This window comes from Eurosta solidaginis, chromosome 1 (genome assembly GCF_040869045.1).
Source record: "Eurosta solidaginis isolate ZX-2024a chromosome 1, ASM4086904v1, whole genome shotgun sequence".
Taxonomy (NCBI): domain Eukaryota; kingdom Metazoa; phylum Arthropoda; class Insecta; order Diptera; family Tephritidae; genus Eurosta; species Eurosta solidaginis.
In genome coordinates, this window is record NC_090319.1 from 7,445,012 (window position 1) to 7,458,221 (window position 13,210).

Below are 13,210 nucleotides of genomic sequence, written 5' to 3' on the forward strand. Positions count from 1 at the left end.
ACTACTTCGGCTGATGACTACATCTATGTGTGTGAAATAGCTCTTCGTCGCCTTCTACGTCTTGCTAGGTTTAATGTGTACACGTACATAAGAGTGGCTGCTTCATGTTTTTGTTGTTGCGTGATTATTTACTAACAGCTTAGTGATGCTAATATTTGTCACAATTTAATTTTTTGCCTGCTTTCTTAATTCGTGACTAGCTTAAATATCCTTCTTTCCGTTAAAAGAAATTTGAAGCCAAAAACGTGCATGTGCCGTGTACCATCTTTTCTGTACTGTTGAGCTGCGCATTGTGCAATTTTTTTTTAAACTTAACAAATTAGTTGTCAGTTATTGCTTTTTCTTTTTTTCTTTTCTGTAAACAAACTCGCATTTGAAAAACGTTAGAGACATACTCGCTTATTGAAACTGAGTTTAGATAAATAATTTTTCTCTATGCCTATTTGAGTTTGCTAATTCACAAATTGAAGGCAAATCTTACTAGAGTGGTGTAATTTTCCAATTTTGATTTTCTTGTAAAAGTATTATTTGGAAAAATTGAAAAGTACAACTTGGAAAATTTTTTAAGTATTTGGACTTTAAAATTTTTGGATTTTCATTTTCGCACTTGGTAACATCTATAATGACAAATTTTCCACCTATACGACCAGGCGACCTTAGTGGGCTAGTATAATATGAGGAAGTCACCAACGCAAAAACAGCGTCACTTGCTGTGGAACCGGCATCGTTACCTCTCTCTAGCTGCAAATCATCTAATAGGTCCTAACAAGAGCAATCCCCAGGAAAATTCCCAGCAAAATACATTAAAAAACGGGTTTCCTAACAGGGGTTCAAGTTTTTAAAAATTAAAACTAACACATCACAGAAGAGAAGTTTTTATTAGCATATGCTTCTAAAGGAGTAATTATTCAATGTTACAAATAATTTATAATTTTGTAAATAAGAATAGCGAAAAATAGTTCATAAATTACTCAGGCTTGAAAAAATCCAATTCCGAAAATATATTGTGACGAATATTAGAATCACTAAACTGTTAGTAAATAATCACGCAACAACAAAAATATTAAAGCGAGCCACACATGTGTACATGAGCACATCAATCATCATTTACACACATATATAGAAGGCAAGGCAAATATACATATATATCCCTGGTAACCAAGCAGGAGATTCTAGAAGGTGAAACGTCTACACCTTTGGAGAAATATGCTGACGAGGCAACAGAGAGTATAAAAGCAGCGCAAGCTGATTAATGACTAATCAGCTTGATTAAACACGATGTTCTGAAGCACGTTATATTGAAGTATAATTGTACTACTCCCAACTAAACAAAGACCATCTTGCAATAATGAATATTGGAGTGATTTATTCAACAGTTTAGTGATTCGAACGTTAGCAGCAGGTTTGGAACAATCGGAATTCCCCAAAATTCGTTACAATATTAAGCAAATATAAGGAATAAAATGATTTAAAAGTACATATATATGTAGTTATAATTTTGAAAGAGAGATTTGGAAAAAACTCTGGATTTGAAAAATTAATCATGCTTTGGAAAACTTAAATTTAATTTCGAAAAAAATAACTTATTTAGATAAATGAAAAAAAAAAATCGAGTTTAAACAAAAATTCCAAGTTCAAAAAAAATTTATTCCGAAAATATTTTGCGCAATTATTTGATGTAAGGAAATAATTATAATTAAGAATATGAGGGCTATAAAATAATTCGAAGTTCGATAAACAACTCAGGTTAGAGAATGTATCAAAGTAATTATTATTTTGTGAATAAGAAGATTGAACAAAATAAAAATAACCCAAGTTCGAAAATAATACAAGGAATTTAAGCCAAAAATAGGAGGTGGCCACACTGGTGAGATTTTGTCTCAATTTCATTACTAAAACAAAACTAAAAACAAATCATGCGCTTGTTTTAATGCACTTTTTTTCATTCTATCATGCTACCATGTATCAATCAATCATGTAATCAAAATCATTGCAATGAATGACGATCATTGTAGGAAAGTTTAGCGGTAAGATTTCAAAACTCACTCACATAAATCACTTCAATCATTTTAAAAATATTACTTTACTTCCCACTGCCTTATTCCCTGTGTTACTTGTGCCGATCGGGTGTTTGCAATATAACACTTGAGCTGCAAAACTCTTGTTCTCAATTTTTTAATCTACTTACATATGCGCCTACATATATACATACATACATACGTAAATAAAAAGTACAATGTCCTACAATCTCCATATTTTAGATTTACTCGATGACATTACGTCTTAGTGCGCTCTTTGAATCTCAAATAAAGACAGTGGTTAGTAATTGGAAAGCTGCACGTCGGCGCGCTAACAAGGCTAGTGGCCGCGGCTCAGGCAGTAGTCCAACAAAACGTCAAACGCCAAATGATCGTAATCGTGGTGGTAGCGGTAATACAACAACGAAACGTGGGCGCACACAGCGAACCACACGTCAACTGCAATCGTCTGATGATGATGACGACGATGAAGATGATGATGAAGATCGTAATAATCATGTACGTGGCAATCAAAGGCGCGGTGTAGGCGGCGGAACCGTAAATGGCAGGAATGCGTTGTATCGCGGCACGGTCTCTGTAGCAGCGAGCACTTCCGCTGGCTCAAATCGTGTTAGCTCATCTTCTTCACTACAGAGACGTGGCGTTACTGGTGAAACAACGCAAGCAACGCGTAGTTCACGCCGAAAGGCCGCCAGTCAAGAGTTAGATATTGATGATGATGATGAGGAGGAAGATACGGAGTTGAATGTAACAGATGAGCACAGTAGTGCTACGAGTTCTACATCAGAAGACAGTGATAGCGATGCTAGTTCAGAAGATAATCCAAATGAAAGCAATGATGGTTCAGTGAATGAAAATGCACGCAGTAAACGTGGTCCGGCACCTCGTCGTAAACGTCGGTATGGCGGATATGATTCAGAAGACAGTTACAAGCCTGATAATGATCGACGTCGTGCTGGTAGTAACCGCCGGGGACCAAACGTTGGTAAAAGGAAAGCTGCAAGAAAGACGAACCGAAAGACGAAAGTTGATAAACAGAAGCAGGGCACACGCAAGCGACGTCGACGCATCGCAGATGATGATGATGATGCAGATTATATGGATCAAAGTGATAAAAGTAGAACCCAAACAATTATAACCAATGGCACGCGACGCACTGCCAACAATGCCATCGCGACGAATGGCAATGTGCGCAGAGGGAATAGGCGTCGTTTGCTATCGTCAGAGGATGAACATGGTGGTGTGCTGGCACAGCACACAAGTTCCCAACCAGATGAAAGTACGCAGGATACGATTACGGGTCATCCAGCGCTGACGGGAATGACAACACCAAAGAAACGCACTGTTGTTGGTACGGGGCGTTTGCAACGCAGCAGCAACCAAACACACAGTGCTGTTAACGAAAATGGCGCAAGTACCAGCGCAAACAGTGCATTGCTACAACAAAGTCCATCACGTAATACGCGCATGCAAGCGAATACTTTGGCTACAATAAATAATCGACGCAGTGCCACAGAAATTGATCATAGCTACCATTTGCCTGTGCGCAATGGCCGTATTGCAGACTCAGATACCGATTCACGTGAAGTAGCGGCCAACCATGTGCCACGTCCAACCAGATCGAGTTTTAAGCGTGCCATATTAGAGTGGGCACGCACCAGCGACGTGGATGATGCAGAGCAAGAAGCAGAAGAAAACGAAGAAGATAGCGAGGAAGCGGAGGAGGTGTGTATTAATTGAGATTTAAGAGTTGTAACGTTGTAACTACAAATTTACTTTTCCAGATTTTACCAACACCAACGCCCACAAAAGTCACGCCCAATAAAGCTAATAATGCAAGTAATATATTAAATGGTCCATCAACAAGTCGCGCTGCTTATGGTGGCGCTGTTGTGCCTGTGGCTGTTGGACAAGCTCGTCAGCTGCGCACAAATCGTAATACAATTGTGGAGCAGGCGGATGAAGACGACACGGACGACGCGGATGGAAGCGAGAATGAACCGCTCGTTTCTAGCCAAGGTGGTGTTAGCGGCAATGGTCGTATTCATCGTAAGTAAATCAAAAATAAACTATACGACAAAGTCACTTGTTTGTCGATTGTAAGTATTGGACCATACCAAGTTTTATTTAGGGACTGGTCCTTAGCAAAGTTTTTTGAATTAAGCCTCCAAAACAAAGGAATTGACATGCGATGCTCGAAATTTACCCCTTCGTAATATATTTTTATTTGTTTTATTTTTTGTTATTATATTGGAATAGTCTACCTTTATTTTTGTTTGAAAAACTAAAAATGTAGACACGTATCTGCTTTCTGAAATGCAACGGGGGAGACGTCGTCACTCTGGGAGTAAGTGACGGGTGACTGCGCCTGGGTTGTGAAAGGCTAGGACGCAACCGCTGTTGTGGCCCTAGGACTGGACGTTTTTGGGTAAGCATTGGTGTACCCGGTGTATTTGGGTTTGCGGCCTGGCAACATGGCGCAATGAAACCCACATGACACCATCTCTTTAATTGTAATGTGGAACCAACGCCTCTAACACCCCTCTCATTATGGTCCACCCCTGTTGAAACAGCAAGTTTCCTTGGACTCCCGTTAGAGGACATTGATGACAATTTATGATCGGTCGCACCTATTGGATGGGGCGAAGCACTGCTACAACACGCATCTGCTATCAGAATTGGTCTTACTTCTGCCCTAATGCTCGGTTGTGATTGTTTTCCGGCTGACTTTCTAATTTTGGTGGCTATATTCGAAAAACGGGGAAATTAATTTTTTGGTTATTTGCCAATCTTTTCAAACAAGTAGGCTTGGTCCAATATCCAGCCGAGTGTTGTACAGTGTAATGATATAATGTTCAATTGAAATATACATATATATATACACTTTTTTACAGCTGTGAGTCATCCGCCAACCCGTAGCACAACACACACTGCCACGCCACGACTACTGGCACATGCTACTACCATGAGTAATGCACACATGACCCGTTCTCATGCAACATCTACAACATTTTCAACGAACGTAACTACCTCTACAATATCGGCGCATGATCACAACTATGTGGGCACAGACGCGTTAGGTCCTTCCACATCGGCAGCTGCGTCGCGTAATACTGCACGTCGTGTATTGTCGCGACATCAACGTAACGCTGACGAACTGGATAGCAGCGCTGATCCAATTGAAAATCCAAGACTGCTTATGCGAAATCCACGCCTGCGACGCGGACTACCGACATCAACAATACAGAGTACAATGAATGGTGCTGATGCTACTATAGCAACGACACCGGCTGTTATAGTACCAACGGCGACGGTTGCAGAGCGGCCAGCAGAACCAAAAAGAACAGTACGACGCGGCCGTTCACGATACAGTCAAGAGAATTCACAAACTGCCGACGACGATGGTGAGAGTGAAGAGGAAGATGCGAATGCCGCATCAGATGAAGGTACTGATGGTGGTTCTAGCACACAAGAGAACGACGACGATGATGATGTGACTGATGAATCAGATGATCAACCATTAACCTCATATGTGCCGACTGGACGTAGTACTCGAAATCATGGAAAACCCGCACGCCGCAATAATCGCCGCCGTCGTCGTCGTCCATCTGATGATTCGTACGTATGTGACGATGATGATGAAGATTATGAAGTGGAGCGGACGCGTCAGCATCAAAGAGCGCGCTCAAGACGACATAGAGGAAGCGATCATAGTAGTCCAAAGCGCAACAGACGTAAACAGCGTGGTTCACGTAATCAAAAGCGTCCACGTTACAACGAACAAAGTGAAGATGATGCCGCATCACATGACTATATAAGTGCACGCAAAAGGCGTCGAGAGGAGGATGTCAGAGTTGGTGTTGGTGATATGGTAGGTAGCACATCACAACGTGCATTAACAGAAAGACCACTACGAAATGCTGAAGATACAGACAGCTCAGGAGAAGAGGATGATGAGCAATTAGTTAGCGTTAGTAGTCGCGGGCGCATACGAAAAATTTCAGCTAAAGCGCGCCGAATATTTAAAGAATAAACGAATGGACACTAAGAAGGATTTCGGATAGCATATTAATTTATGAAATGACTGTTTAAAACCAAACCGCTCACACAAACACAGTAACGCGAAGAACAAAGATGTGAAAAAAAACGTTTAAATAGGATTCTTATTGAAAATATTATTTTTTAAATGTAATTAAAGTCTATAAATTAAAAAAAAAAAAGAAAACTATAAAAATATATCGTTTCAGCTGCGCTTTTATTTGTGATTTATATGCAAATATAATTTTCTTAGAAAACATACATATATATGTCGTATTAAGAATATTGAAACTGCATTGCACACTAAAAAGGGCGTGGTTTATTTAATTTTAAGTTATAGTTAAAAATATATTCTTTAAATAAGTACGTATGTTTTGCTATTTATTGGAACTTGAAAGATCCAACTTATCACATACAATAATGTGTGTATGTAATTAAAAAGGCTCATATCTTTTTAATTAAAATGTTAAGGATATCTCTGTTTTTGTGAGTCTTCTAAATGCGTCCAGAATTGGCGCACATTTTATTTTATAAAAACGCCATTTGCGTATGTATGTATGTATTCGTAGTTTTGTCAACACAACCATATGTAATTTTGTTAAATTTAATCATTATACTTTCGTATATGTATCGGCTTTATTAATAATTACTTACATTCAAAATCAAAATATTGATTAATAGATAACCATAATTACATCTTCAGCTATCATGCTCCTGTTATAAATTATTAAACCAAAAGAATTGATTCATTATAACGTCTTAAAATATGTATGTATGTCGATAGCTTGATGCACAAGGGTTTATTCGAAACTCTGTTTTTGAAAAATACACACTCGCACACAACAGGGTTAAGCCATATTAGCATGCAGTGAACTCAAATGAATAACATTTCGTTTGTTTATCCTTTAAAATTTTTTGCTTAGAACCTTTGTGTAATAAACTAACGATATGTATGTATATGTAGCTTTATTCACGTTCGATTTATCTGCTACATTTTCATAAAAAAGTAATGCGTACAATCGCTATTGCTCCTACTATGTACCATCACACCACAAACAAAATTTTTCTCATTTTCATTAGAACTTGTTTTAATACAAACATTCATAGTTTATTATACATAGAAGTTATAAGATCAAATAAAAAATATAATTACAAAAAAATACTTGTTTGCGTTTTTTGCTTTCATTTAAATAATCGTAAGCGATGTTTTGAATAATGTCTGAACTGTGATGTTGTTGAGTTGCCATGGTCACAATCAATCAACATCAAATCAGTTACTGGAAATGAACTAAATCAGTGTGTGACTCATCGGTAGTGTAGATTTTCTATCCTGTATGGAGTGTATAGAGCTCGCATCGCAACCAAAAATAATATTTCTCTACATTGGAGCGTCTCTTGTAATTTGGCAGGAATAAGTCTGCGTTTTCAAAAAAAAAAAAAAGAGTATACAATAATAGAATATCTTTGGTACAGGGTGAAGAAGTTGGGCGCTGCCTGGTATTGCCCCTGTTCATATATTGGTAATTAAAGTGATATGCAGCAATCAAAAAACAAGGTGAAAACGACACATTTTGACGAGTTTATTTGCTGGGACAACAAACATAATTTTAAACTATTTAAAAAAAATGTTTATTGTAAAGGAAAGAAAGATCACGTTATCATCAGCTAAGAGCAGAAGCTAGAAGAAAAACATAAACTACAGATATACATGTATAAATAACCACAACGAACGAGGCTAACTGAGAGTATAAAAGCAGCGCGGTGCAAGCGATAATCAACCAGTTTGATTTTAACACGCTTTAGTAAAGTACGCGATAATTGTAAAGTATTACTCCCAAAGTAGTCTAATGCCCCTATTACCGTTTACAACTCAACTTTGGTTGGGTTGAAATTTCGCAATTTGGTATTACAGATTACAATTCAACCTGTCAAAACAATGTCAGTTGAGTTGTCTCGTCTAACAACTTTTTGTGGCATTACCGTTTACAACGTTAGTGTTAGTGTAGTTGTCAAACGGGTCAAAATCTTACAACTGATTACTAGCAGGTGTCTCATACAATTTTGCAGTTGTTTTGAAAAAATGCAACGTTTTAGAAGACGGTTCACCACCTAATTTTTAACAAAAAATTTCAAAGTTGGTATCAAAAGACGCGTTTCGACCTCCGATTTAAGAATCCGAAAACAAAAATTAAAAATTCAATTTCTATCATATCATTTCGGTTCAAATTTTCATGTGGATGTATTGTGCCAGATTTTTTTGTACACACTAATGCAGAAAGGCGTTGGACCTACCCAGGGTTATTTTTACAAATCGCGGCCAAAGGCCGCCAACACAGGAAGATCTTTTGTGCAAAAAAACCGTGGATCGGGCCTCATATTTCGGACCCTCTCGGGCCATTTTGTGGGTTTTTGTAAATATTTTGCGACCGAAATAAAATTTTTAATTTCCGCTTTCGATTCCTAAAAACGGGGGTACAAGTCTAGTTGAGGGGTCGACTGCTAATACGCCATCAAAAATTACGAGGTGTCCAAAGACGCGTATTGACCTCGAGAAGAATAATTCGAAGGCGGAAAAGAAACATATTAGCAGTATTAGCAGTCAACCCCTCAACTAGACTTTTACCAACACGGAGATCGAAACGCGTCTTTTGATCCACCTTTGATGAGAGTTAGATGGTGCACGGGCTCATAACGTTACAAAAAAAAAAAAAAAAAAAAATTTAAAGCCGGTAGTTAAACATTTTTTAACCAAACAATAATCAACAATTTTGTGCACATTTATAGAAAAAACAACGTTTAAACGAAGGATTACATTGAATAATTTTTGAATTTATGGAGCGATATTCCGAAGTTGGACTTAGTAATCACTACTCTTGGGCATCCTGTTTTAGAGTAAAATACAATTTTTGCTGTTTGGGTTTTAATCCACTTCGCTGAAATATGTATGCTTCTCAATAATATCTAAAACCATTCCAACACCAAAATCATTTCCACAGCATTTTTGATAGCTGCCATGAGCAAGGAATCTGAATGCAGCGCATAATTTTAAAATAGGGGTTCAGCCTTCCCTCGAAAGTGTTTGTGGAATTGGTCCTTAATTTTGTTTAGTAATGAGTAAAATGCTTCCTTTCAAATCTGCAAAATAACTTCATTTGAAGCTCATCATTTGTCACTTAAACATTTTCTTACTTGGTGTTTGGTAGTTCCAAGGGATTGGGATGATCACGCGAATGTTTTCCGCATTCGCGACATGTTAATCACCAACATTTTCGCCATTATAAAATAGATTTCATATCATATAATATCTCGTAATAACAAAATTACTTTTGCAAATGTTTAGATTTTCGCCACAAATTGATCAGCTGTTCATTTATCTGTCAAATCAACACTTTCTTAGGTTGGCAGCACAAAAAATTTTTGAATATAAAGATCATGGTACATGGCATATGGTAAAGATTCCTGGTTCCAAAGCGCGTCTTTTGACACCTCCCGATATTTTTGGACGAGTTTTAGTAGTTGTGAGCTAAAGTAAAGAATTACCTAATAAATTTTCACATCAAAAGTAAATAAACAAAAAATGTAAACATAAACAAAGTTTGACATTTTATGACCACCTTCGATTGAAAAAACATGTAAAATGCAACTCTGATGCTTTTACCTTGTTATTGTACCATGATAAAGATATTGCATGCGCGAACTTCGGTGGAAAGCAGCGGAGCGTAACAACATTGTAGTAGGTCACTTTCACCACACCAAAAACTTTAACACAATTTTTAACATAATTTAAGCACAGAAATACACTAATTGGAGTTTTAGTGAGTAAAAGTTAAAATTCTGAACACATTAGCTGAATAAAAAGTGTACAAATAATTATTAAATAACAGATACAGACAGTGGTAGTTTAACAAATTCTGCTGTGGTAAGTGGTGAATGTGACCTACTAGAATTTTGTGAAGCTTGCCTCACACGATTTTTCGTCTATGCAATGTCTATATTATATCGTTTCTGGCAGCACCAATTCAAGTTCAACTGAAATAAGTTGTAATTCAGAGCCGGCCAAAAGTTGCACATTGTGCAATTTGAGTTCGTATTTTCACACAGACACTAACGATGTGCGATCACGATCGTTTGCTTTCGCTTGTCACTCACTAAAATCAACAGAGAATACAACAGGAAAAGTTCATGCTACTTTTTGGGTACATAATCAGACCAATTCTAAATATTCTCGCGGAATTTTGTTCTCGCGGATTTTTATATAGGAATTTCGAATTTTCGAAGTTAGCTGTTTTGTCAATTGAAATTTCGTTGGGCATTTCTTATTTTGTTTAAAAAATTGTAAAGTTTAATTATTGTTGCCAATTTGTTTGAAATTAAGAAATAAGGTATAAACAATGCACATTATTGCATTTCATGTGGTATTCACTGAAATGTGTACTGAATTGGTGCCACAGCAACATCAACAGAGGAGCATAAGAAGAAGACCGGCGGGATAACACAAATCCGCCGAAGTTGCCTGCATTCATTCTGCAAAGTAATTTTCTGGCGGCGAAGGCGAGTTGAGTTCGCCTTTCGCGATATGCCAAAATCTATTTAAGCCTTCTTAAAAAATCCTTGCGCAATTTCTGGATGGCTGCATCAAATATGCGAAGAGCTCTTCCGTTGCTTATGATATACTTTTCGACTTAAAATAAAGAATATTGTGGTTGTTGTTGTTGTGTTAACAGTGAGAATATTGTGGTAGAATGTAAATACATATTTTAGCACTTTGTACAAATAAGTGTTCTTTCTTAAAATAACCAATTTCCTTTAACTATTTTGATGCATTCCCTTTAATTTAACTAGTGAAAAAACTGCTATGAAATGGCAGATAAATCTCCCTCTCCCTCACATTCATAATACCTACTTTTCTCCCATAACCGGTTTCCGCTTTTTCGAACATTGTTCAGAATAGGAGGAAAGGGAGAAGTGAAAAAACTCACAAGGAATTTTTACTTAGAATACGAGGAATGGGAGAAGGGAAAAAACTTGCACGGAATTTTCGTTTAGAATTGGGCTGAATAAAAACAATATACTGTAAGGTTAAAGTGACTTTTAATACGTTTTAGTTAGTAGTATTATTAAGTTCCTTTTAACATACATATTAATATTGACAATTTAAATATTAATAATTAATAACAATTAATTATTAATAAATATTGACAATTCAATATAAGTACCTTTTTGTACGTTCTACTTAGTTTTATTAATTTTTATACATTTTTTGTTTATTGAATAACTTTTTTTTGAAAATATAGGGCCTATTACGGTACACAACTCAACTTGGTTGGGTTGTAATTAAAACAACTCAACTTTCAGACAACTCAACTCCTGTTTGGTATTACGAATTACAACTTATTTCAGTTGAAGTTGAATTGGTGCTGCCAAGCTAAGAAAGTGATGATTTGACAGATAAATGAACAGCTGATCAATTTGTGGCAGATATTTAAGCATTTTCAAATGTGATTTTTTTATTAATGTTATATGAAATCTATTTTAAACTGGCGAAAATGTTGGTGATTGACATGTCGCGAATACGGAAACATTTGCGTGATCATTCCAATCCCTTGGAACTACCAAGCACCAAGTAAGAAAATGTTTAAGTGACAAATAATGAGCTTCATAAGAAGTTATTTTGCAGATTGGAAAGGAAGCATTTTACTCAGTACTAAACAAAATTAAGAACCATTTCCGCATACGCGTTCGTATTTTAAAATTATGCGCCACACTCCGATTCCTTGCTGACGGCAGCTATCAAATATGCTGTGGAAATGATTTTGGTGACTGGTATTAGATATAATTGAGAAGCGTATTTGTGCGAAGTAGATTAAAACCCTAACAGAAAAAACTGTATTTTACTCAAATAGGATTCCCAGGAGTAGTGATTAGTATCAATGGGACTCGCATAATTTCACCTATTTTGGCTGCATCCAAACTGCGACCAGCCTCGTCCAACTATGGAATATCAATAAAGTCAAAAAGTTATTCAATGTAATTCGTTTAAACGTTGGTTTTTCTAGAAATGTGTACAAAATTGTTTATTATTGTTTGATTAAAAAAGGTTTAACTACCGGCTTTAAATTTTTTGTTTTTTTTTGGTAACGTTTTATAAGCCCGTGCACCATCTAACTCTTATCAAAGGTGGTATCAAAAGACGGGTTTCCATCTCCGTTTTTAGGATTCGAAAGCGAAAATTAAAAATTTTATTTCTTTCGAAAGATATTTACAAAGACCCACAAAATGGCCCGAGAGGGTCCGAAATATGAGGCCCGGTCCACAGTTTTTTTGCAAAGAACATCTTTCTGCGTTGGCAGCCTTTGGCCGCGATTCGTAAAAATAATCCTGGTTGGGTCCAACACCTTTCTGCATTGCTGTATACAAAAAATCTGGCAAAATACAACAACCACATGAAATTAGATTTTATTAGAATAAATGTTTGTGGTAATTCTTTACGATAGCATGACACTGCTAATACGTGTCCAAAAATATCGAGAGAGGTATTAAACGACGCGTCTTGACATCAGTATTAATAATCCGAAGGCGGAAAATACAAATTTTAACTCGATCAAAAGATATTAAACACAAACCGAAAAAAGACAACAACATTACAACAACCACATGAAAATCGCCAACTTCAACTGAAAATATCTCCGGACAGAGATAAAATGTTTATTTTCCGCCTTCGGTTCTCTAGATTAATACGCGTCTTTTGGAACCTCTCTCGATATTTTTGGACGCGTATTAGCAGTGTCATGCTGTCGTAAAGAATTACAATTTTTGTTTTCGGATTCTTAAATCGGAGGTCGAAACGTGTCTTTTGACCTTGAAAATTTTTGTTAAAAATTAGGTGGTGAACCGTCTTCTAAAACGTAACATTTTTTCAAAACAACTGCAAAATTGTATGAGACAACTGCTAGTAAGCAGTTGTAAGATTTTGACGTCTTTGACAACTACACCAACACAAGGTTGTAAACGGCAATGCCACAAAAAGTTGTAAGGCTAGACAACTCAACCGAGATTTTTTTTTAGACAGGTTGAGTTGTAATCTGTAATACCAAATTGCGAAATTTCAACCCAACCAGAGTTGAGTTGTAAAC

At 36.7% G+C, this 13,210-nt stretch overlaps 1 protein-coding gene and 2 long non-coding RNA genes across 3 annotated transcripts in view; 2 read left to right on the plus strand and 1 right to left on the minus strand.

Moving 5' to 3' along the window:
* BRWD3 (bromodomain and WD repeat-containing protein) overlaps positions 1 to 7,237 on the plus strand; it is a 42,516-nt gene extending 35,279 nt beyond the window's left edge. Inside the window, exons 14-16 of the mRNA XM_067778711.1 lie at positions 2,262 to 3,764; positions 3,824 to 4,088; positions 4,934 to 7,237. Coding sequence (XP_067634812.1) covers positions 2,262 to 3,764; positions 3,824 to 4,088; positions 4,934 to 6,072 — 2,907 coding nt within the window. The 3' untranslated portion in view covers positions 6,073 to 7,237. The remainder of the gene's footprint in view (positions 1 to 2,261; positions 3,765 to 3,823; positions 4,089 to 4,933) is intronic.
* On the minus strand, positions 6,106 to 10,328 carry LOC137247821 (uncharacterized). Its single transcript, XR_010951894.1, has 2 exons — positions 9,267 to 10,328; positions 6,106 to 9,212 (listed from the first exon to the last, which is right to left on the minus strand). It is a non-coding gene; the product is annotated as an uncharacterized lncRNA (long non-coding RNA).
* A 1,035-nt stretch (positions 10,329 to 11,363) lies between these two features.
* Positions 11,364 to 12,188, plus strand: LOC137247813 (uncharacterized). The gene is made up of 2 exons (XR_010951893.1): positions 11,364 to 11,700; positions 11,755 to 12,188. It is a non-coding gene; the product is annotated as an uncharacterized lncRNA (long non-coding RNA).
* The last annotated feature ends 1,022 nt before the right edge of the window (positions 12,189 to 13,210 follow it).